Source organism: Nipponia nippon, unplaced genomic scaffold (assembly GCF_047370975.1).
Source record: "Nipponia nippon isolate SJK-2023a ecotype South Korea unplaced genomic scaffold, ASM4737097v1 scaffold_5, whole genome shotgun sequence".
NCBI classification, from domain to species: domain Eukaryota; kingdom Metazoa; phylum Chordata; class Aves; order Pelecaniformes; family Threskiornithidae; genus Nipponia; species Nipponia nippon.
In genome coordinates this window covers 49,721,745-49,746,581 of record NW_028262369.1, presented here as the reverse complement: position 1 = coordinate 49,746,581, position 24,837 = coordinate 49,721,745, and the positions used below count along the sequence as shown (strand labels likewise).

General features: G+C 54.4%; 2 protein-coding genes across 5 annotated transcripts in view; both read right to left on the bottom strand.

Annotated features, from left to right (window-relative positions):
- LMX1A (LIM homeobox transcription factor 1 alpha) overlaps nt 1–16,897 on the bottom strand; it is a 51,748-nt gene extending 34,851 nt beyond the window's left edge. The window contains exons 1-5 of one of the 2 annotated variants that reach the window (XM_087731456.1): nt 16,861–16,897; nt 12,759–12,776; nt 9,580–9,772; nt 9,149–9,264; nt 8,364–8,550 (exon numbers count right to left, since the gene is read on the bottom strand). In XM_087731456.1, coding sequence (XP_087587582.1) covers nt 8,364–8,550; nt 9,149–9,264; nt 9,580–9,772; nt 12,759–12,776; nt 16,861–16,897 — 551 coding nt within the window. Of the gene's footprint in view, nt 1–8,363; nt 8,551–9,148; nt 9,265–9,579; nt 9,773–10,113; nt 10,473–12,758; nt 12,777–16,860 lie in introns of those variants that run through there. The other variant, XM_087731455.1, reaches the window with a different exon arrangement.
- A 13-nt stretch (nt 16,898–16,910) lies between these two features.
- The window catches only part of RXRG (retinoid X receptor gamma), a 36,434-nt gene continuing 28,507 nt past the window's right edge, over nt 16,911–24,837 (bottom strand). For 2 of the 3 annotated variants that reach the window (XM_087731457.1, XM_087731458.1), the window contains exons 5-10: nt 21,401–21,561; nt 20,537–20,666; nt 19,750–19,882; nt 18,887–18,978; nt 18,546–18,651; nt 16,911–17,696 (exon numbers count right to left, since the gene is read on the bottom strand). In XM_087731457.1, coding sequence (XP_087587583.1) covers nt 17,549–17,696; nt 18,546–18,651; nt 18,887–18,978; nt 19,750–19,882; nt 20,537–20,666; nt 21,401–21,561 — 770 coding nt within the window. In that variant the 3' untranslated portion in view covers nt 16,911–17,548. The remainder of the gene's footprint in view (nt 17,697–18,545; nt 18,652–18,886; nt 18,979–19,749; nt 19,883–20,536; nt 20,667–21,400; nt 21,562–24,837) is intronic. The other variant, XM_009462498.2, reaches the window with a different exon arrangement.

The window sequence follows — 24,837 nt, the reverse complement described above, 5'->3', positions numbered from 1 at the left end:
TCTCCAGCCCCAGGCAGGGAAGAAGGAGCCCTCAGTACACAAAGGCTCCAGGTTCATCCAAGTAGCTCTGCAGCACAAAACCAGAGGAGAGGATGTACTTCCCAAAGAGATGAAGCACATCCAAATGGTCCCAAACAAATCTCTTCTCCGGGAATCACTGTTGCCTCTTGTTGTGCTTTTAAGACCCCGCTTTGCTCCCCCACAGGGCAGGGGACCTTGCCCAGAGGGATCTGGGGAGCTCAACGCCCCATCACGATGGTGGTTATCATTCCAGAGGAACAGACGCACCGGGGGGGGAGATTTTGCACGGTGGCGGCGGGGGCGGAGGACAATGGGCCGAGGAGTGATGGTCGCGTGAAAAGGGATTTGTTCCGCTGTCAAGGACAGAAAGCTCTCCCTAAGAGCAGCATTAGGAAATGAAGGCCACAAGGGAAGGAGAGGGGTAGGGAGCGGCGAGAGACAATGTACGGACGACGGCGACAGGGGGACAGCTGGGAAGGATCAATGCCAGGCCCTGATGGGCTCGCAAAGCACGAGTACCGGCCGAGGAAGCCTCCTCCGGCGTGCTCTGCCCTTCAAGGCATTTGCCCTGAGGAAGAGCAGGATGCCTCAGCGCAGAGCAAACCTTTCGTCTGCGGCCGCAAAGCCCCAGTGACCCTTGGACAAGGGGAAGCATTGCTGCCTGCTGGGATGTGCCGGGATACAGAGGAGAGCAGTTCTCCTTAAACAACCCCTGGCAGAAGCCGGTGCCTCTGCAGCACAACCTCTCGGTCATCTTTGGTCAAAAGTAGCCCAAGGTGGAAAACACAAAGGCAGGCATGACATAAAAACTAGGCAAATCTGGAGAGAGACTGAAAATTCATTCCCAGCCTTCAAACACTCCCAGCAAAATGCTCAAAGCACTTGCGATGATGAATGAAGCCTTTTTAAGCTATATTCATATCTCCAGCTCCATTTCACGGGTGAGGGAGATGAGTCTCAGCTCTTTTTTCTGCGTTTGACCACGGCCCATCATAGCCAAACCAGGCAGCAACTACAGGAGACCTGAATCCAACGACAGCATCATATCCATGCATATGGGAAATGCTAAGCCTCTACTGAAAACAGGTAGGTCCACGCAAGCACACAGTGCAATATGAGAAAATAAACTGTTTGCATTGAACATAACATGATTTCAGCCCTGTATTGAGAAACGCACATGGCACCCTCCTGAAAAAGACAACCTTTGTGGGAGAAAACACTGTTTTCAGATAGACATCCTACAAAATATGGAGCACCTGAAGGATCCCTGACAAGCTGAAGAAATTGGTCTTTGTTAATAAGGTCCTAGCAAAACAGATAAGCCAGAAGACAGAGCCCTTTGATAGAAAAAACAAAAAAACAAAAAAACACACACCCCAAAACAAATAAACAGAGACCAGTACCACCAACCCGACGCTGTGCCCCTGCTGCCAGCATAGTCCTGGCACGGCACTGCTCAGCGGTCACCCTGCCCCACGCCTTTTGCAAAAGCTTCAGGATCTGGCTGTCCGTAAATATTTGGGGTGGGAAGCCAGGGATTACAGCACTCCTCTCCTGGGCAACCAAGGTTTGATGATCTTAAAAAAAACAAACCTCAAACAGAGCTGCGATGAGATGCCTGCCAGTTTCACAGAGACGCACGAGACAACCCGGGGGCATCCATTGCCCCTGAGGATCAACAGCACCAGAAGACACCCGGGGACCAGCTGGCTTCCTTCTGCCCAGGCAGGATTCCTTCCAGGTTAAAAGTATTGAAGAACAAAATTGAAGTTACAGGCTAGCATACTGTGGCTATAGGCTTTCACACACGTCTGCGCAGTGTTTGCCATGTCAGGGAGCACCGTTAGTGTCGTTGTCCCCCCCCACTTCTTCCTTCTGAAATCTCTTACAAATACACAGAAATTCAAATTTCTCATGAAAATATATTTTAAAAAAAAAATTATTTTCAGTCAAGCCCAGTATTTCACCTTAATAAAATGCAAATATTTTCTCCCTGCTTTAAGGCTATTCTTTACTCCTATTACAGAGGAGATGCTTTATTAAATCACAGGTAAAGGCACAGTCCTCCAGCCCCGGCCCCCTGTCCCCGTGCCGGTGCCAGTGTCCCCACCCTGTGTACGCGTCTGCAGAGGACACGAGCCAGAGACAAAATAGAGCACAAAGGGACAAAGAGCATCTTGAGAAGGAAAATATCTGGGACATGGGATGTTTTGAGTACCCCCCCCCCCTTGGTTGCACACTGTGGGGTTCACCAGAAGTGGGGAACCACGAATCCAGACCCAAACCTGATTCAAACCATTAGGTTTTCCCCCTCCTCAGCCAGAAGCAGGACTTGCACCCTTGGGAGCAGAAGAGGACACCAACCCTCACCCCCCAAAATCCCCTTCTCCCCCTCCAAGGCAAGAGGGTGCTTCGGGGTCCCCCCAGCCACACCCTAGGGTGAGCGTGCAGGATCAGAGTCAGAAACCGCTGTGGGTTTGGGTACGCTGCCAGCGGGGACGGGGGCAGCCGGTGGAGCTCAGGCTGCCAGCAAATCTTGCCTGCACGCTGGCAGCACAGCTAACACCCGAGGCCACCACTCTCTCCGAAACCAGCTGCAGGTGACCACAGCATCGGGTTTAGACCCTGCCGGAAAGCTCCTCAAGGAAGGACCAAGCAAGAAATCAAATTCTGGGCTTTCTCAAATCCACGGCTTGGCAAATCCTTCCCTGCGCCTGGCGGCTGCGAGCAGGTGAAGAACCGGCGAGGCGAGGGCTGGCGAGCCGGGGCAGGAGAGGACTCCAGCTGTCTCTCCAGCTGGTGGAGACAAAATTCTCATCAAACCGAAACAAACCCCCCTTTCTTCCCCCAAGACGATTTCTTTTCAGCACCTTCATCAGGATTGCAAAGGGGTGGAGTGGTTCCCCAAGCTCCAAGCACCCCATCCGGGGCTGATCAGGGAGCACCGTGCCACAGCGGGGAGAAAGAAAGAAAAAGGGGAAAAAAAAAAAAAAATCATTGCAGGTCCGAAATAAGATGGCAGAAACCATGGAGAGTACCAATGATGCTCAGGTCCCAGCTCTGCTGGTGCCGACCTGCAGCCTCCAGAGTCCCACTGCCAATGAGCAGGAGAAAAGCTGATCCCAAAGCCACCCCTGTCCCCACCACGGAGGGACAGATGACGAGTATATTCGGCTGCCTCGCTCCCAAGCTGCCAAACGTCGCTCCCTTTCAGGCCTTTCTATGAAACATTAATTGTAAGACACAAATCTAATTAAGGACGGGGGAAGGGGCAAGACGCCAAATCTCTTCTCCGATCCTTTTGCGAGCGGCATGCAGGAGGATGGGCGGCAGCGGAGATGGGGGCAAGGCGTATTTTGCTCGCCTGGCCTTTCCAGACTGGATCCCGCAGCAGCCTCCGTAATGCCCCTCTCATCGCCGCATCCCACTACTTCCCTCCTTTCCCCCCCCACCAGCATAACAAGGTGACTTAATAACAAAAAACAAAGGACCGGTGCCTGGTCCCAGCCCAGCAGTACCCACCACTGCATCCCTGGCAGGGACGAGACCAGATTCACCTGCCCCAGAGCCGCGCTCATCCCAGCCTGCAAAGAGCTGGCATGTTTCCTCCGGGAGCTGTGGGAAAGGGGGTGAGGACAGAGAGGGGTTTGCTAGGAGAAACAAGGTGCTGGGTGGGGGTGGAAAGCAGGCAAGAAGGATGGGAAGTGCTAGAAAAAAAGGTTGAGGGATGCGTAAAGAGAGACCAGCAAGAGGGACATTGTGCCGCAGACCTGCCATGCGCTCTGGTACCCTGCCCAGGCCAGCCTGACTGCCCCCAGTGCCTGGCCAGCTGGAGAAACCCAGGTTAGCACCATCCTCTCCATAGGATGCCCTACAAGAAGGGAGAAGAACCTCCAGAGGGCATGTTACACTGTATCTGGGCTGACCCATGGTTCTCTGGAGGGACCATTCCCTCCCATCAGCCACAAGAAGAGCAAAAAGTCCCATTTCTCCAGGTGAAAGAAGGCAAAGGACTGTGAATCACCAGCACAAACCCATCAGACCATAGGAAGCTTCCGGACGGTGGGGGACCAAGCTGCCCTAAAGCGTTCAGCATCGGCATCACCTTATTCCTTCAATCCATTTGGGATTATCCCCCTCGCAGCTCTTCTGGGACAGGAAAGTAGCGCCAGGGTTTGCAGCTAATTGCGCAATTACATTCATTACCCACATTAAGCAAGATAAACAGCCACCATGCTTCAATCCTCTTCCCCCTCTCTCCTCTACGGCAGCAGCTGCCAGACAAGCCTCCAGTGGGCAAGAGGAGGCTGCGCTACACCAAGCCTCGCAGGTCCCACCTTCCCCCTGGGCAGAGCCAGCCACGGTCTGCCGGGACCATGCTGCTGGGGATTCAGGCTCATCCCCCATACAAAGATGCTGGCTGTGATTTTAAAACCCAACACCAACAGGTTTCTTCACATGCGTTTTCTTTTGTGCACATTCAGAGGTTGGAAGGATTTTTTTTCCCCCTTCGCAACCTCCCCATTTTAAATCACAGAGGAGGAGGTGGAGGCACCCACGCAACCCCATGACTCCAGGAGCAGGGGATTTCAGAGCCAAGCAGGGGGAGCTTTGCAATGACAGCGCAGAAGCTGGCAACAGCACAGAGCCATCAAGCCGTGTGAAGACAGAGCAAGCATCACACAACTGCCTCCCTCGGCCGGGGAGCCCGGCACGGCGGCGGTGGCTCGGGGGCTGCGGCCGCCCCTCCGCTGCCGGCGCCCACATGCCAGGCCTGCTCCGAGATGTGCTGGCCATCTGCTCCTGCCAGCCGGGGCTGGGGCCGGGGCTCTGCGCTGCAGCTGGGGACGTGCCAAGCCGTCCCGCCGTCGCCACGCTCCCCAGCTGCGCCCCCCGTCACGACCGCACCGCTGTCAGTGCTCCCGGCCCCCAGAACTGGCTGGTGGGGTTCCTGCACGCCGCTGGCATTGCCCGCAGCAGGGCTTCGGGATGGGGTTGAGTGGGATGTCCCCGCAGCTCCAGGTCCTCCCTATGGCTCTGGTCCTGCTTGGTTCTTGCAAACCCCCCAAGAAACACCTCTGGGCAAGCAGGGCTCAGCCATTCCCATCCTCATGTGGATTTTGAGCCCCCAGGGCAGCCCTTTTTGCCAGCCCCACTCTTCCCATTGCTTCCAGCACCCCTCCGCATTTATAGCCAGGTTTGACATTGCCCCTCCCCCAATCTGCCATCACAAAAGCCCATCCCCCTGGTCACTAACACAGGGGGCCCCGCAGCTGGGGTGCGTCCCTGGGGCCGCTCTGCAGTCAGGGAGCCGGCCAGGGCAAAGCCTGAACCTTGTCATAGTTGAGACTTATCAGGTTTGGACAAGCGCCGGGGGCTGCCGCGGGATTCAGGATGTTCTGTAACGAATGTCCTCTGCCCCAAATAGATGCCGTCCCAGGGGCGCAGGCTCGAGCGGTCCCTCCCCAGGAGCCATCCCCACCAGTGCTGGGGAAACTGGTCCAAGAGCGATCCCTGGCCCCCCGAGTCCCCGGACACCATGGTTGTCCGAACCGCCCATGGGTCCCAAGCCGTGGCGCTGGGCACCCCAAAGAGATGCCGAGACCCAGTCTGGCATCGCTGGTCTTTAATGTGTCCCTCTCCAGGTCCTCTCCCAAGGTCTTCCTCTTTATGAAAGACAAAGAAATGTAAAACATCTGTTTTAAAAAATGATTCCTCAATTTCTAGAGTCCAGCAAGTCAGATGCTTGCTTAAAACCGTCCGTAACACTTTCCACGGGTGTATTTATAACTAAAGGCATAACTCTGCTGTCTCACGCTCCGTCGTTAACCCTCTGCAGCCTTGTTATAAACGGAGCTCAAACAGAGAGCAAAGATACATGTCAGAAAATACTGCACCTACTCCTTTCTGGTAAAACATCCCAAGAGTCACCATCTGGAAGAGAAAGCCCTTCTTTTAATTAAAAAAGAAACAAAAAAAACAAACAAAAAACCACCACCACTACAGTGGCAGGATCCTGCTTCCCTGACACCCCCAGCACCAGCGTTTCACACGCAGACACCTCAGCCCTCCCACCCCGTGAGCATCGCTGTGCCGATGGAGAGGCCCCCAGAGCCCAGCTCCGCCGGTGGGACCTCCAGTGCCGCAGGGAGAATCGGTGACTTTACACCATCCATCGTGCCCGTGAGACGCTCAGCGCAAGGAGTGTCAATCGCCCGCGATAATTAACCAGCTCTCGGCTCGAGATAATTAGCTCAGTCCAAGAGCAGCAGCTCTTCCCCTGCGTGTTTCGCACTGAAGGCCCTGGCATTGGCACCACGGCGGAGGCAGGCACAGTGCTCCTGCACTCAGGGAAAGTGCTCAGCCCAAAGACAGGATGGGTACTTTGGGCAAAGAAAGAGGGTTATTTGTTAAATACAGAGTCATATGTAAAGGTCCGCAGAGCCCAGAGGAAAGGGCTTTTTGGGACCCTGCCCCACACCCTCGCTGTCCCCAGGTAAGGAGTCGCACCATCGGCACGACGGAGGGTGGAGGGAGTAGGGACATGGACCTGCAGCCCCACGCCAAAAAAATAAAATAAAATTCAAGGGGACAACAACGTCAGAAAAGGGGCAGATGGGTGCAGGAGGGGAAGAGGCCGGCAGCGGTTCAGGGCTAAAACCATCACACCTCAGGGAAACGGCCTGCCGCAGAGCCCGCTCCCCGGCTCAAGCAGAAGTTACCAATCCAAACACAGCCGGGAAATAACCAGGATAAACTGTGCCACTTGCCAGAGCCTAGGAAATATTTGTTAATTTTTTTTTTTTTTCTTCTCACAATCATCCTCGTCCATCACGACAGCGAGATGGGCACAGCAAGAAGCCAACTGCGGCACCGATTTCTTTCACGGCCAAGAGACATAGGAGGAGGGTTTCGGGTTGGAGCCGGCTTCCAGTGTTCAGAAGCCACAGTCGAACGCGCAGAGAGTAAAACCCACTGCAAGCTGGAAAGGCATTTCTGCGGTAATATTTACCCCAATGTCCACTTAACGCTCCAAATGGAGGCATGGATAAAGCAGAAAATGCACATTAAATTGTGTTGGAAACCTATGGGAACTGGTAGCCAAATTTCTACCGACAAACAAGCAACACACCCAATCTTGACAAATTTTTGCCTAAAAAAACCCATAACACAGCTCTCTCCTTTCTACTCTCGCGGCAGCTAATTCTTCCGCTCTTTCGTAAACATTTGAAAACAAGGTCACGCGCACAAATTCTGCTTTCAATTTGCCTTGTATCCATAGTGATTAAACTCAGACCCACAATACGGGACTTAAAGAAAAAACTTTAAAAATGCCTGGAGCAAGGCTAGCCCCTGGCATGCTCGCCGACCCGCCGAAGGCCAGAGACGAGAGCATCGCCGACGACTGTTTTCTCGTACAACAGCGACCCGGGAATTAAATCGCGGGGCTCCAGCAGCCGTGCTATCACCATAGCGAGGGATCCAGCCCCAAGAAACAACCAGCCCGGAGGCAACACAAATTTAACGGCTCCGAAACCCGGCCAGGGAGTGGGGTCCGGCAGGGACAGCAAGAGCGGGATGAGCAGGAAAAAACAAAAGCAGCTACAGGAGAGGAAAGACTCAACAGCCTTCTCCCCATTCCCACTGGAAAGGTTTTCCTTTAAAAAATGAAAAATAATTTTCTCATTGTCTTTTCCCTCCCAGCCCCACACTTGCCAAAGGGGAAGCATCGGGGCTGGAAGCTTGAACCACCTACATCCAAATTTCCTGCTCCATCACAGTCCCAGGAGCAGGCAAAGCCCTCGGCGTGTGATAGCAGACACTCCAAATTCAGTGGGGCCTTCCCTGGTCCCTGCCGAGTGCCTCAGTTTCCCCATCTGACCGGGGACATTGCCCTGCCTGTGGGGATATTAGGAAAATAGACCCATCCAGGACCAGGTCAGGAAGGATATAATGTTCCTCCTGCAGACGCTCAGTAGGAAAATAAAGCCAGAGGAGATGGGAAAACGCTTGGCCCCATCCCTCCACAGCCCCGGGGTTACCGGGGGTCTCACAGGCTCCTGACAAAAGGCTCCTAAATTCCCGAGGCGCAAACCAAGCGCAACGAAATACCCCTAAAAAGGGGAGAACCGGGGGTGCGAGGAGGCTGCGGGGGAGAAGCACAACTTGTCACGCAGCACTGTAAAGCTGACGCCTCTTGAGACACACGGGGCAGGGGAAGCGGGGAGCTGCGGGGGGACGCCGAGCCCCCCGTCCCCCCGTGCTTTCGGCAGGGCGCTGGGGCTCTGTGGGCGGTGGGAGCGGGGTGAGGGGGGTTCACCGGGGGGCAGGGGGGCACTTACTTCTCGTAGTCCAGCTTGCAGTAGAGCTTCTTGTCGCGGTAGAAGCAGGTGGTCTGCAGGGGCTCCTTGCAGGACGCGCACTGGACGCACTGTTCGTGCCACAGGCTGTCGTTCAGGCGCAGCAGGAACCGGTCCGAAATAACTCGCTGGCACCCTTCGCACACCGACTTGGGGGTCGCGGCTCTGCCTGCGGGGAAGGACCCGGTGGCAGGGCTGGGTGGAGGGAGAGGTGGACGGCGAGACGGACCGGGCGAGGGATGGACGGAGGATCCCGCTGCTCCCGCTTCCCCCGCGCAGGCTGGTGGGTCGGGGGGGGCCGGGGGCGTGCGGGGCGCTGCTCCGGGATCCGGGGGGGACCTGTGCCCTAGGGGACCTCCGGGGGAGGGGACATCGCCCCCAATTTCGTTCCTCTTGGAAAGGCGGCGGCAGAGCCGCAGCTCGGAGAGAGGGCGATTGTTTGAAACCGATATTAAAACGAAGAAAAAGAAAATAAAATAAATTATTTATTGTTCGATACGAAGGAAAGGCCTTCGTTGCACTGGGGGGGAGGCACATACAATTTAATGCAATCGCGGAACGAAACGGGAGCGGGAGGGCGGGCGCCGGGGGCGCTCCCCGGGCAAAGGGAGCGGCGCGGCGCCGGGCAGGGCTGCGGGCAGGAACGAGCCGGGGGGAAAGCCGTCCCCGGGGCCCCCGGACCCCCTGTGCCCGTTGCTCGGGGCCCGCCCGGCCGTGCCCCACCCTGGGGGGGTCCCCGGGAGGGCAAGCGGGGTGCCCCGACTTACCCAGCAGGGAGGAGAAGGGGGCCGCGGGGTCCAGGGCGCTCTGCAAACTCTCCTCCATCTTCAGCCCGTCCAGCATGGTGGGGAGCCGGGCCGGGCGAGGGGCCCGCGCCGCCCGCCTGCCAACACAGCCCGGACACGCCGCGCTCAGCCCCGGCCGCCGGCCCCGCCGGCCCCGCCGGCCCCGGCCGGGGCTTCCCCGCCCCGGCTGCCGCCCGCTCCCGGGGCGCCCCGCTCCCCTCCGCCCTCCCCGCCGCCGAGCGGGAGAAAACCCCCTGGACCCCCGCTCCGGCTTCGCAGCCGCTGCCCCGGGCCGGCTCGCAGCGTCCCACCATCCCCGCGGCCCCGACGTGGGGGGCGGCCGGCCCCGGGACCTCCCGCGGCAGCGGGACGGGAGGATGCGGGGCTGCCGTCGGCGGGGCTCGGCCGCTTACCTGGGGCGGCCCGGGAGGTGCCTTCCTGCGGGGAGGCGGCGGGAGAGGCGTCCGCAGCCACCGCTCTGGGGGGATCCTGCGGCGGGTCCTGCCTCCCCGGGCTGGCCTCCCCCGGCCTCCCCGCCGCCGGAGCTGCCCGGGGTGGGGAGTGAGCCGCGGCGCCCTGGACGGCTCCGGAGCGGAGCGCACCAACCTGCGGGGAAGCGCCCGTCCGACTGCTGCCAAGGCACATTTCCTGGAGCTGATACCTCCCTGCCCGACCCCCACCCCCTGCCCTCCCCTCTCCACCCCACTCGAAATAAGTTTCCTCCCCGCTCTCCTGCCTGGCTGCAGGCACCGGCCCCGCCACGCCTCGAGGGGCCGGCGGCCCTTCCCGGCTCCGGGGGGCACGGCCGGGCCGCGCCGCTCCGCGGGGCGCCGGGACAGCCCCGGCTCCGCTCCGCTCCCTGGCTTTTTTTCTTCTTTTCTTAGAAAGCAAGCCAAAAAGAAGAAAAGAAAAAAAAAAAAAAAAAAAGGTGGAGGGTGGTGCCCCGCCACCGCGGCTCTCCCGGTAGTGAAACCGGCTGGAAATCAGCTACCCCTTCCAGGAGAAGCCGAGGCCGGGAGTTTTTGGGAAAAGCCGGTCCCCGGCCCGGGGAGGCAGCGGCCGGGGCGGGATACGGTCCCCCGCGCTGCGCATCGCCCCGGGCGCCTTGCCCCCGCCGCTCCGGAGTATTTAAGGAAAATGAGTGCTGGGAGGGGGGGGAACCAAAGCCGGAGAGCTGCCCCGGAGGGCCCATCGCTGGTCATCACTGGCGCCGAGCAGGGCCCGGTCCGCTACGGGCGCCGGTACCGCGGAGCCGCAGGGGAAGGCGACCCCAGGGAAGCGCCGCTCCGGCTCCGCCAAATCGCATCGGTTTCGGGGAGGGGAAACCCGCGGAGGAAAGATCCCGCCCGGCCGGGGAAGCCGAAACTTGGAGCCTGCCCCCAGCCCCGGCGATTTCCCGTCCCGCCCGGCTCTCCCCTTCTCTCCTGCCGGGGGTGGGGGAGGTCGCTATTTTTCGGGGAGTTTCCCGGGCCCCGCAGGACCGGAGGCACCCGCAGCGGGGCCGGGGCCGCGTACCTGCCGCTGCCGGCGCAGCCTGGGCAGCGGGGCCGCAGCTTCCCCCGGCACGGAGGAAGGCTGGGACCCCCCTCTCCGGCTGGCGGCGGAGAAACCGGCTGCAGAGCTGCGAGAGACCCGCTACGGACTCCTGGAGGACGGGAGGTTTTTAAGGGCCTCACCTCCTGTGTTCACCAGTGACCTTGGCACCAGGGGCAGGAGCGCTCCCAGCCTCTCCGTGGGGCATCCTCGTCACCAAGTGTTCCCCACGCCCAGATGACGTGGGTGATGCAGGGACCAAGGTCATGCCCTTTGGGAGCTCGTAGGAAGGAGAGAGGCCACAGGTTAGCACTGGTGGATCACCACCCTGCCAAAGTCCCATGGGAGAGGGAAACAGGGTCCTGGGACAGCCCCACTGTGTCCCAGTATAACTACACTGGGACCTTGGGCACAAAAGCATTGGTACCATTGCACAGGTCAGCGTGAAACAGCTCCGATCCCTCACATCCAGGAAGGCTGAGCTGCAGCTGCAGCAGGGAGGCACTGGACTCTGACGCCTCTGTTTCTCCTGAAGGTCTCCGAGCAGCTCCAGCCAAATTTCTGGGCAGCCAGATCTATCGAAGCCACATTGCCAAGACACCAGCCCGGCAAGGACTGCAGTGTGACCGGGGCTCCGGGCACCGCACGCTGCTCTTCCTCTCTGTGCAAACCAGCGCAGCCATCCCATCCCAGCTCCAGAGCTCTGCAGGGCAGTAGATTTTCCTTACACAGCCAGGGGTCAGCCCTGTGGGATGGGGACGCCATCCTTCAGCACTGCTAAAAACTGTGGCCCTGTACAGGGCACCTTGCTTATATACTCAGACTGTCCACCTGATTTGGTCTGATCAGATATGCAGGAACAGCAGGGAGGGAAGTCATTCCCCCCTAGATATTGTCACCCTGTGGTGTTCACCCTCCTCCTCCTCCTCTCCAGGCAAGGAGGGGTGTGGAGACTGCCTTATGTCGCAGCTCTCGTGCACAACTCCCAGCTCAGTCTATGAAGGATCAGGCTTGAGGGATGGGCCCAGTGTGTAACACTGAGGGGTCTGCAGCAGGGTGTCGCTCCCCAGGATTTACACATCAGCTCCCACACAGATCACAGGTACTGGAGCACACCCTCTCTTGTGCAAAGGATAGTCACCAGGTGAACCAGTAAAACATGCAACAAACACTCTCCAAACCTCCTCACTGATAGCATTTACAGGGTACCCTGGCAATTTCACCTTTCCCTTCCTAAAGTACACCTTCACCTTGAGGAACGGTTCTACAAAAGATTGGGGGGAGTGTTTCAGGCAGCAAGTCCTCCTAGGGCCAGAGTTTCCGTGATCACCTCACCCAGAGCTGAATTCAGTGCAGCAGCCCACAGCATCAGCAGCTGAAGATAACTAAATGAGATGAGAAGCAGGACTAGGCTTTCTCCTTTTACCTGTAGGGTCTGCAGGCACCCAGGTGTTACAAAAACTGGGTGGTCTGGGAAAAACAGCATTAAACAGAAGCTGCCTACCAAATCAACAAGCCTACAGTGCTGGAAGAGCACATCTCCCCCAACAGTCTACCCACTGGGGTTGCCCAGCTCTCACATTTTGTGCCAAGGAGCTTGGGTGGACCAGCAGGTTCCTGCCATTCTCTGCTGGGAGGAGGTCAGCACTGCTCAGCTAACCACAGCCACAGCAAGACATGGTCCTAGGCAGTAGGGAGCCAGGTCCTTCCTCCAAATCACCTTAACTCTGCCCAGCAGAGCAGATGCGGAACCACACAGGAGCGGGGAGGGCTAGACCCAGAAGCAGGCACAGAGGAGACCAAAGAAGAAGATGATGAGTTGTGCTCTCTACACACACTCCAGCCACCTCCCTTGGGACAGGAGGCACTGGGCATCACGAGGTGCCTTCCCTACCTGAAGCCAACTTGACCCAGAAGACAAAGCACAACCCACCATACTCTACACCACCCTCTCCTCCCTGCTGCGCTCACAGCCCTTTATAGGTGTCAGCTGCTGCACACCCATCTGGGCGGGCTGGCCTTGGGTAGAGAGGCAAGCCAGAAATCAGCCTGCTGCCACAATACTGCCCAAAGATCCCTGGGATGATAAAATCCTCTCCCTTTACCACTGAAATCCCCCAAAGCAAGCCTGTCTTGGGTAAAGCTAGTTGCACAGAGAGCATAGGGAAAGAGATGAGAGAGGTATGGGGTGGCAGCCACTGGCCTTGTGTAGGTATAGGTTGGTCCTTGTCCACTAATGCTGACAAACGCCTGGGGATTTATCAGGGCTTGTCTGTCTTTGTATTATGCTTTCCACCACAATGTACATCACTGTGAAATAAAAGCCATCATCCCCTGAAAGAGGGTACGCACACTGCTTCCCAGCCACCCTCTCTCCCCGCACCATCAGCTCTGGGAGCCCCACGTGCCTCCTAATCAGTGCAATTCTGTCTCCTCCTCCCCGTGCTCTCTGGTGCTCCAGGAGGTACCAACTCAGCACAGCCTCCCCAGGTTCCCACCTAGGCCTTTGATGGGACAGCGGAGAGCTGGGAGAGACGGAGAGGGGACAAGAAGAGAAATGGCATCTCAGGGGAGCTCAGGTGTGATGGTGAAGGCAGTCCAGGGCCCAGCCCCGGCAAGAGATCGTCATGGTGGTGGCACTCGGTTCAGGGTCACACCATCGGTGTCTGGAAGTCATGTCAGGTGTATAGGACGTGCCCTTGAATCACTAAATTCAGCAGGGAGCCCAGAGCTGAACTGAATGGAAACCAGATCAAACCTTTATAGTTTGGGATTTATTATTTTTATTCCCAATCCAGAACTGCTGTTGTTGAACTTCAGTAGAAACTGAAGCAGCCACTACAGAACCCAAAGAAAGACAGGGCAGGAAAACACACCAGCTTGATTTCTGGGTGAGAAACAAATCCAGCTTAGCACAAGCAACGGCGTTTAAGAGGTTTTCATTTTCCAAGGTCCTCATCCTAGGTGGCTAAACCCACTATTTTTTGAAGTCCCCTCCATGGAGCACTACAGACCAAGCAGCTCAGAATTAATAAATGCTTTGAAACGTTTGGCCTGTGCACTAAAACAAAGCTTGTCCATGGCAAGGGGGGGAACCTGCTGCTAACTCAGAAAGCTCATGAGATGTGATGCACGGTGGGAAAGAGAATATGAGACTTTGCCTTGTACCAGCCGTTCCCAGAGCCTGGTTTATTTATTATTCCCAGAGCAAAGGAAAAAATGCTGGAGCTTAATCTGAGGCTATGAGGGTTTTCATGGGGAAACCAATGACTAGATCTTCAGACAAAGTGGTGGCAAGACCCAGCAACTAGAATCTGGCAAGAGCAAAATTCAGAGGAGACAGGAGCCAGGTTTCAGTAGGAAGGGTAGGTAGCTGGATCCTGTTATGCTCTCCTTGTTATGCCTGGAAAGTGGGTGTTGCCTGGATTTTGAAGGCACCATCATGACATATGTCTGCAAGGAAAAATGCCGACATTGCAAGGGACTTAAACTTTGGTGTTTCTTGATTTTTTTTAGTTATTCAATGTTATTTTTGAATTCTTTGTGCTGCTATAACTCCACACAAGCTGAGGCCAAATGTATGTGCAAGGATAGAAGTTTTCTTTGGCTTATCCATGACTGCAGTTTCTACCGTTTTATGAAAATTAGGGTTTCGCAGGGCTGCAGATTGGGTAAGCTCCAGTCATGCCACGCTGATGTTCTTCTGCAGCAATTCAGCCTGAAAGAAAACTACACCATTGAGTTATTACTAACTGTTGTGGGGTCTGCTCCTTGGGGTGTCTGTCTGTAGAGACTCACCCCTATGTTTTGTAAGGCTAGGGGCAGCATTTTGACACCACTGTAATAGAGGCCCACAACATGAATGAGGAATCTGAGGGTTAGGACCAAATCCAGGAGATTACATCAAGCCTCAGGTCCCCGGTGATTTCAGATAGAGCTCTGTTGTTCAATGACTTCTTTCCTCTGCATAGGACAACTGTCTACTAGTGACACTTCCAGATGAGAAAGCACTCTCTTATTTACAGAAGCCATGCTCCATGACTCGTGTTCTCACCGCCCTACCAGACACAGGGTGGGAGAAGCATATGGTGGGGTGTGTGTAAACATATGATCAAGCACACAAAATGTAAAAAAAAAAAAACAACCAAAAAAAAAACCCCACCAAAACACACTAGGCATCTGGAGAAAGAGCACAAGCCCTGCTCAAAGTGCAGCCTGGAGACCTTCTGGCCCAGAACCCAGAAACCACCTTTCCAGTGTCTCAAGGTAGACTGCTAGGAGCAGGGATATCCAGGAGCCACAAATGGCCACTTTGAGACTTTGTGCCCCAGCCTTGGTTATCATACCCCATCGCTTCCAGTTTCAAAAAGTGACTGTTGATAGTGCAGGCAGCGTCTGGATTGGCTTGCAGACGGTGGACCGAGATCAGCATCAAGACAGTTGAGGTGAATAGCTCATAGGACTTGCAAGCTCTGCTTGCACCGACTGCAGTGGGCAGGTGCAGGGCCATCTGGGCTAGGTGCTGGATCCCACTATCCTGTCCAGTTTATTTTTCTCTTTTGCCCATGTTTGAGCTGTTCTGCCAATGTGGAATATCAGGGACTCTGAATCCCTCATCATGAACTCAAATTAAGCCACAAAGAGCCATCACGCTGTCTATGTTAAATCCCTATCAGAGAGGGTTGAGCATGGCCCAAAGCACTTTTGGATGTCTCGGCTAAATTAAACTCTAACCTTGCAGCTCCATGTAAACTCCTATGATCGCAGCTGCAACAGCTATGTGCTGAGGACAGCCTGTGAGCTCCTGAAAGAGACAGCACTATTGGTGTGGAAGCACCCTGTCCTCTCCAGCTGGCTCAGCCCCCTGTGCTGCCATAGCTCACCCCAGAGCCAAAGCGCACTCTGAGTAGCACTGAGTGCTGCCGGGCTCCAAAGTAGCACTCAGACACCATCTTAGCAAGAGGTCTACTGCATGCATGAAGACCCTCAGGTTTTCCTCTCTCTCTCTCTCTCTCTCTATATCAACAAAAAGCATTAATGACCACATGGTGGCATCAACTTCTGCAGCCCTTCTCTTGGTAAGCCTGCTAACACCAACCGATCTTGATTTAAACCATCAAAGCAGGGAGGTCAAGAGAAACCCAGGGCTTTATAATCTGAAAAGAAACCCAACCCAGCTAGTTGGGGACCAGCTCTTAGAAGTTCACAACTCTTGGAGGAGGAAGCCTGTAGCAGCCCAGGCTGGAGGTAACCCCTTGCTTTGTCTAACCAGCAGCGTGGTGTGGGTACCACTCCAGCACGGTCTGCCTGCAGCCTCTCAAACTCTGGCAAAGGTTTTACAATGAGCAGGCTGAATAGTTTCTGTCTTTAAACACTTACCTTCTAATGGAAAGTTACCTTTTCAATTAAAAATAGCCCTTTAGTCAATGCTTTTCACCTCTTTTGAAATTCTCCCTGTTTTTTTCCAGTGTCATAAAAAAAAGTTTTCATAATTTTGGATTTTTGTTTCTTTCTCCTGCCTTTTTGATTCTCTTTCTCCTTTTCAAAATTAAATACTGGATAATGAATCATGTCCCTGTGTGGGAGTTTTAACAAAATGTTTCATTTTTATCCTTCTTTCTTTCCTGTTGTCATTCCTCCTTTCCCCCGAACTTCCCCGAGTCGCCAAGCGGCAGCGTTGCAATCTGTCACACAGACAGACGAAGCACGGCTGCATCTCACCGCACTGTCTGCTGAGAGGGTCAGAAGGGGCAGATCACTTAACACTACACCTGTTTTATGAATAATAATACAGGCAGTTTTGCTGGGTTCCTGGGAGGACGTTTTCCCACCAGGATAAGCCCCACATATTGAACAAATTCATGTCTTTAACTCATTTGACTCTGGTTAGCTCGGTTGCGATGGGAAGCTCCAGCAGTGCCATTTGAGCAGGGGAAAGACCAGGCAGACCTTTGAGGCAGGTTTTGTTAGAGTGTCTTGTGCTTTCCCTCTCTGCAAGTTTCACTTATGGAGGTATGAGTTTATAAATTTGGGATTGAAGAGCCTGTTTCCAGTGCAAAAATATGGGGGGGGGGGAGCCTGAGAACAGGATCTATGAAGCTTCAGAAAAATAAAAATTATCCACGAGCATGCCATGTTTGGGTCACCCCAAAATACTCCACCTGGACTGAAATAAAGCACTTCGGTTCTTCCCTCCATGGCTGGACTAGCTCAGAAAACAAAAAGAACATTAAAAAGTCACTTTGTAAATCACTTCAAAAATTCACGGAGTCCAACCGTTTCTTTTTAAGATCGTAGAATGAAGCATTCTTGTTCAAAGCAGCAAGTTTCTCCAGGTCTTTCCTTAGCAGGAGCAAGAGGCAGCAATACCCGTTCTCTCTTGGCCAGAGGACTGTGCTCATCAGCACAAGCAGCGATGTCCCGAGTGATGTTCCTGCCCTGATTTGGGCTGCCCAAGAGTCTCTGAAGGGTCCCTCAGCCCCATCCCAAGCCAGACCTGTGACCGCAGCAAAAGAGGACACTGCTCTGCCAGCTCCAATCAGTGCCTCTCATAAATTATTTTATTTGTTTTGTTGGCTTTTATTGAGAGTGAAAAAATAATTTAAAGCAATTATCTGTACAGGGGGGCAGGGGAACGGTTAGCTGGTTGGAGGACCTGTGACCCCCCCATGGCCAGGTCAGGGAGGTTTAGAGGGGGTGATTTACAGCTGTACAAAACCACAACAATCCCACCGAGGAGGAGTGGAGGGTGGAGGACATCTCTTGAGCTCTGGTAGGCTCAGAGCAGAGGGGTGGGAGGCTGTGCAGGGGCATGGGGGGCCAGGGTCTGGCCAGAGCAGAGCCAGACCCTCAAGTGACCTGCAGGGGTGTCTCCAGCATCTCCATGAGGAAGGTGTCAATGGGGGTGTCCCCAATCAGCTTGAAGAAGAAGAGGTGCTCCAGGCACTTCAGCCCAATGGACCGCAGCGCTGGCAGGCGCAGAAGGAGTTTGGCAAACCTGGAAGAGAGCAGAGTCAGAGGCGTGCAGGAGGCACTGGCCACCCTCTCTCGTATGTTTCCAAGCCTGTGCCAGGGGCTCAGGAGAGGAGAGCCCAAATCCTCCCCAAAAATGCCTCAGCGAGTTCTCTGTCTTAGATTCCCCTATGCTTTCAAAATAAGCATTTCTCTCCGCTTGTGTGGAGGGAATATATCTCTTTTCAAAACAGAATTTAGCATTTTTAAAACTTAAAAAAAAAAAATAAAAAAACAACATCAGATGGAGACAGAATCCATCTCCAAGACTTGAACTAGCGACTTAGATCTCCGTGGTGCCATTTAAATCCTCCTTGAAACAGCCGTCAAAAATCCCCGGCCCCCAGAGAGGGTGCGCAGCCCCTCAGCAGCGCCTCTGCCAGCCGCGGCCTCCTGCTTGGCGGTGCAGGGGCACGGGGGGGCCGCAGGCAGAGTGCCTCCCCCCCCACCCCCCCCCCGCTTGCGGCGCTCTGAGGTCACACCCAGAGCCAAAAAGAGCAGAAGATGCTGCGGGTGCGTCACTTGACGGGCGGTGGTGAGGAAGGAGCCGGTTGCCCGCGTTTCCAGAGCTCGGCCAGCAGAGGGTAGGATTGGATTGAAAAGCAAGAAAATTGCCTCTCGCCAGCACCCTAAAGGCTCTGGCCCAGGATCAGGGCGCCGAGAGGACAGGCCAGCCTGCGGGAGCTGGGCTGCTCGGGCAGCGCTGGCCGGCATCCTGCCCTTGCTTTGCTCCGGGGGCCCTGGCCCAGGGCGGCTCAGGCCGAGCTGGTGCAGACACCCCTGCCTCGGTCTGTCTGTCTGCCCTCAGGTGCCTGCCTTGCTTGGGGACACTCACCGCCCTGGCTGCTCGGGGTATTTCTGCTTTGTGTAGGCTTCCAGCGTGGCATAGACCTTCTCCCGCAGCGATTCCACTTCTGAGGGGCTGGACAAACCCTTGGCATCTGGACGAGGGAGAGAATACACGTAGGGAAGAAATCACTGCAGAGGAGACCCTTCCAGTGCCAGCAGAGTGACTGCATGCATGGGCGGGAAAGGACTCGGGCTCTCTTTGATCATGCACCCAGGGACTGGGACAAATCTGTCTGCAATCCTGATGCTCACTGCCACAGCTCTCCTGCCTGTGACCTGCCGAGGGCACGCCTTTTGATCTGGGACTGCCCCAGGCCTCAGACTCACCTGGGTTGAAGAGGACAATGGCTCGCAGGCACCCCAGCTCCGACTTATCCATCTGCATGTCTTTCATTTTGGACACGAGCTCTGTCAAAACCCTGCATGTGGGGGACATGGGTGGGCAGACAGTCAGAGACAAGTACGGACAGCAAGGCTGGGGGCTGAAAAGCATCTGGGACAGGCACTAGGAACACCCCCAATTCCTCTCTGCAGGAAGAGGCAGCTTTGAGGGCCAGCCATGCCACATGCTGCTCTTCTACATGTGCATCACCAGCATTCATGGACCCGAGAATCAAATTTGGTCCTGTTCTCACTTTGCTCAGCACATGACCTCTGTGCTCTGTTTGGCCTCTGGAGAACAATTTGCGTTCACTTGGGGAAAACCACATGGGTTTTTCTCCACATTTCACTGTGCGAAACGTGGGCACTGCCACTACACGAGCCAGTTGTGCAAGAGTGGTAAAGCAGTGTCCTGCCAGGCAGGGAGCAGGCATGGCATGGCCAGTACGTGTGCAGTCATTATACGAGCAAGTTGGGGTTTAAGGCTTTGCCAGCTAAAGCTCTTGCTGATCAGTATTAGCTCTAGACCCAGTTACAGCAAACTCTTGAGAGAAGGCAGAGAAGCATTCCTCCCCCTGCACACCCAACCAAAGATCTGCTTCTGCAGCTGCAAATCCCTTTCCAAGGTGCTTTCGCCCCATTCTTGGTTTTTAAGCCAGTCAAGCATCCCCTCCTCATTCTAAGCTAGTTCTACCCCAAATCACCATGGGTTTGCTCTAGTTCTCATGAAGGGCGTTTCCTATTCAGAGGGGAAAGACAGAACCAGCCTGGCCACCGCTGCTGGGGGATGACAGAAACAGGCCACATACCTGTCAAAGATGGAGCCCACACCAGCACTGTGAGCACTGCTGCGGTGTACATGCAAGCCCGTGGCCAGAAGGATGCCATCTTGCACCGACACGGAGCGATGGGAGAAAGAGGCAATGAGCAGCTCATTCCAGCCTGCAAGAGAAGGTGTGTGGGACACAAGAGGCAGTTCATTAAAAAAAAAAAAAAAAATAAAAAAAAAAAATCAATCAGTCTCGCATGGTACAGGAGAGCTGATTTCTCCCTGCTGGCTTCAGACTCAGCTCACAAGAGAGATAGGACCCCAGGTACAAACTGCACCCTTGCCAACACTGCAAGGGGTGGCAAACCCTGACTAGCAGCAAGGAATGTGCAGAAAAAGACTCAAAGTGCCAAGAAAAAAAAAAAGGGGGGGGGGGGGGAGATGCTGTTTTTTCCTCCTAAAAATCCATATTCCTTGCATCAGCAATCCCTTTACATCATTTTGCACGTTACACACTTATGTGCCTCGCACATAGTAAGTTCTGCAGTTATAGGAATTGCATTAACAAGACACATTTATTCTCTCCCCCCCAGCCCTCCTACATGTCTTCATGAAGAGAGGAACAAACAGCGGATGCCACTGTCCCATCCACAGCCTCTGCCAACTGCTCATCATAGCTCAGGATGGGTTGCTCGCCCTGTGACAGCAGGGATGGATCAGCCAAGGATCTCCCATTCACCATCCAGCCTGGCTGGCATGGCACACAGCCCGGAGGAGGGATGGGGGTACCAGGAATAGCCCCAGAGACCACAGGTGGGGAACGTTACCTGCCCGGAGGAGAATGACTTGATCCTCCAGCGTCAGGTCGGAGAAGTGGGGGATTCGCTTGGCCCACTCGACGAGTGTGAAGAGCTGCTTGTCAGCCGCGTGGCATATGTTGGTGACAGGGTCGTTTGTCTAATTAAGAGCAATATCAAAAGGAAAAGAGCAGAGGAAAAGAGGAGAATTTGTCAATGTAAAATCTTTGATAATCACTGCCTGCACTGCATGCAGTATCGGATCAAGTTAATGATACTCAGGGCCACAAGTAAAATGATCAAATTGCCAATAATCTCCGCTGTGCGCTGCTGGGAAGAGAAGATATTTATTACTACTATCCCCTCTGCAACCAGCCAAATCAGCTGGTTGCTAGACTTTTCTGTTTGCTTGCTGTTCTTTGCAAAGACAGGCCTGCGTGGCAGGCTGCAGTCCTTCTCCCCAGGGCACATCTAAAAGCTATCAAGCAGCCTCTAAATGGGCACGAACAGCAGTTTTATCCAAACCAGTAAAACCACAGCAGTAAACCTGTCCGGCTCCATTCCAGTCTTGGTCACTGGGACAGACAAGCAGTGCCCAGGGCTGTGCAACTGTGGAAGCCAGCACAGGGCTCAGATTCTCTAGCATCCAACTATTGCCCTATCTACTCATTGAAACCAAAGGGAACTGGAAAAAAAAATGCTAGGAAAATAATGTATAGGCTGTTTTCTAGTTGTCATTCAGGGTGGCTTCAAAAGAAAAATTGTTGGTGATTTTTAGGCGGTGCGAAGCAAAAACCCCTTGCAAAATGCTAGCCATTCACATGGGGTTTGTCTTTTAAAATCGCACTTCGAAGACTCTCCTCTCAAGCTGCAAGTGATTTTAGGGCCCCTTACTGAGCTCTCTGTGTTCATGTCGCTGTACGCCTCCGTCTTGGGTTCAACTGCCAGCTCAGCTTCCAGGATCCTCTCCACGGGCATGTCCTCGCTGCCATTGCTTGTGGACTCGGCCTCGTTCTCACTCCGCTCCCTGCTCCTCTGCCTCTCCTCCTGCACAGCTGCGGGACAGAAACATGGCTCTTTACGTCCACAGCAACAGTTACCTGCTCACAGTGGGTCCCCTTTCCTCTGGGAGGAGGGATGAGAAACCCCCTCGGGAGAACAGAAAATAAGTGGATATTTCAGATGTATGTCCATTAAAACAGCTGCCCCTCCACAACCCAATAACTTTGGGGTTGCTGTAGACCAGCGGCCTCTAAATTTGACAAAAGGTGATTTCCAAAGTATGAAGCTCCAGAATAGAGGAAAGAGGAGTTGATACCTCCAGGTGGCAGCCTAGACTCGGCTGTCACTAGATGCTGGAGGAGACAGGAGGGACCCAGCACCCAGACACTGAGGTTTGCTGTGCTCACTGCATGCTTCCAACAGTCCCACAACAGCCAGAGCATCCAGCAGCAAGTCTGGATGGTCCCTCACCCCCAGCTGGATCCACACGCTGCCCGCCTCATTCCTGAGCGAATGCTTACCCAGCCTGGCCCAGCCCTGCTGTCACCTCTCCCTCCACCGCCTCTCTTCCCAACCCACCCTGCTAGAAAGCCGTTCCCAGCACCTTTGAAAGCCACAACACCTTCTTTTCCCATCTCTGTACATTTTCCAAAATATCTGCTGGCTGGAGGAACAGAGTCACTGAAATTCTCTCCAGATGTCAGCTATTAATTCCCAGGGCCGCTGGGTGTGTGGAGGACAGGTCAGCGTAAGAGATGTGTACACGGTATGCCAAGCCTTGTGCTCAATAGAAGTCCTGGGTGCACATTTTTGTTAGAGAAATCCCAAAGGGAAATAAGAAAATTCTGCTAAAAAAAAAAAAGTGACCAGCAGGTGTCATATTGGTTTAGCTCATTGCTGGGGAGAAATGTCCCAAAACTACAGTCCTGGTAGCATCACACCCCTGTGTGAGCATACAGCACCGGACAGGGGCCCAAAGTGCCCTGTAAGCCGCAAGGGACAGGTAGCAGCTGGCCTGGTCTCAAAGAATGGCCTGTACTGAGCTGTGGGCATTTATACACCTGAAATGAAAAGTTCAGTGGGGGAGAAGCTGGCTGCAAAGCTGGCCCCTGCCATGAAGACATTGGTGCTTCGCTATTCAACAGCTTAATGGCTTCCCCACCCATTAGCTAAGCACCAGGCAGTCAGTATCCAGAGGAGTGGGAAAACCACCAGGGCCAAGGGATAAAGAGTCCTTTAAGAGGAAAGGGGACCTGCATAAACACCAGAGGACACCAAGGAAGGGACCAGCTCACCAAGCCCACAGCAAGGCTGCAGGAGAATTTGATCCCCATTTTCTCAATTAGGTAAGCGCTGCTGAAAAAAGGGTGTGACGAGCTTTTAGGTCAGATACTTGAATCAGAAGACTTCTTTCCCATTTGTCTTTATAGCTCCACTGTTTGCAGTGGTGTCAAGAAATAAGCCCTTGCATCAGCCTTGTCTTACCTTGCCTTATGTTAGGGTGCTTTCAGGGGAAGGGCCAAACCACAGGAGGTTCCTCAGCACTGAGACTCATGACCACTTTGCAATGCTCAGCACTTCCCTGCGTATCTCCCAGCTGGGAGGATGTGCTTCCCAGCACTGCCCACCTGCTGGGGAACGGGCAGCACCCAAGGAGATGGCTCAGTGGGGCATCCAGTCTGGCGCTGGCGAGGGAGGGGAACACAGGATGCACATATGTGCCAGCCAGCTGGGGGAAGCATTTGTCCTCTTTAGGGTAATGGACAGAAAGAAGCCAGGGAAGTGTTTCTAAAGTCATCAAAATCTTAGTGGAAGAAAGAGCATGCCAAGGAGATACCAGTTCCATCGCTCAGCCTCCACACTCATCCAGGATTCCTTGTTCAAGCTGCAATCTGTCCTCAGTTTCTGCAGCTCCCAGAAAGCCCCTGTGATTATTGCAGCCAAACCCCTGCAGGATCCACCACGATCCTGGGGTTTAAATTTTCACACTCTGCAAAGGGAAGTTGCATTGACACCCTAGTCCTCTGAACCACTTTGCACCCAGCTGGAAGGGAGAGTCATGCCTGGGATTAGGTTTTTGAATCAAGCTTGGCATTTCACAGTCCCCTGCTGCCCGGTGCGGCTGAGGTAGCGCAGCAATGATGATGTTACAGGGAACAAGATGTGGCTCAGCCTGTGTCCAGTGTTACAGCTGCTTCCCCAGGCTCTGCCCTGTGTAGTCTGAGCTCCCGTGCAGGGAGCGGCTTGCGTGCTCCGCATGGGGACAGTGTGGCCTTCAAAAGGGGCGGCTACACTGCCTGCTAGCATTCAATCCTGGAGGCAGCACAGTTATTTTATCTTGGAAAAAAACAGCTTAAAAGCTGTGCTAGTTGTCACTACCTGACCTTGCATCTGTCAGTATAACCTGGGAGACAATCCAGCTCAGCAGTCCTTGCTCCACCAAGGAGGAAGCAGCTAGTTGCAGGGAGCAGAGGTGGACAGATAAACACCGATGCTGCTGGGCTTGCCTTTCCCTACAGCGGGGACTCACTCGGTGATGGCTTTTACAAAGACCTTTGCAGTCTCCAGAGACGTGTGGGAGAGAGGCAGCGCTGCAGGACCCACTGCAGACACGTCACCCTCAGCAGCTCTCAGAGGCTTTCTTCAAGTCAGTGCAAAATCCCTCTAAGTCCAATGGCCTCAGATCAGATCCTTGGTCCAGATCAACACCTTAGGTGGTTTGTGCCAGAAACACAGTCCTTTGGGGGCTACAGTGAGTGCATGTGGAATATGGAAGAGGCTGCATGACCTGCTTCCATACAGCTCTCTCCTGCAGCACAAAACCACCACAGGATGTGAGCTGTACCAGAGCTTATCTCCAAAGGTGAGGTTAAGAGTGGAAATGACAGAGAACTATAAACTAAAAGATAAAAGTAATTCACCGTTATCTTCCAGTGCAAGAATTAGGTGGTGACAAATGAAGCCAGCAAGCTGAAAGCAAAAAAGGAGGTTGCTCTTCACACAGGAGACAAGGAGGCTGCAGGATTCCTCACTGCCAGGTGCTGTCCACAGCAAAGGTTTACAGGGGTCCAAGGGGTCCAGGCCATTAAGGGCCACTAACTAAAGGCAAACTTGGGTCAAAATCAGTTAATAGGTTCAGTAGTCACCAGTATGTGTTTAGGTGGGATAGGAAGAAAAATACAGTGTAATAGGTTCCCCATCAGCCTTATTTCCTTTACAGAACGAGGTCAAAAATGCCCTGAAGCTGTCAGTGTGGGTTTTTGGAATGCTCCAGCCTCAGATGGCCATCAAGAGACAGGTTTACCCTAATGAATGTAAGGAAAATTTCT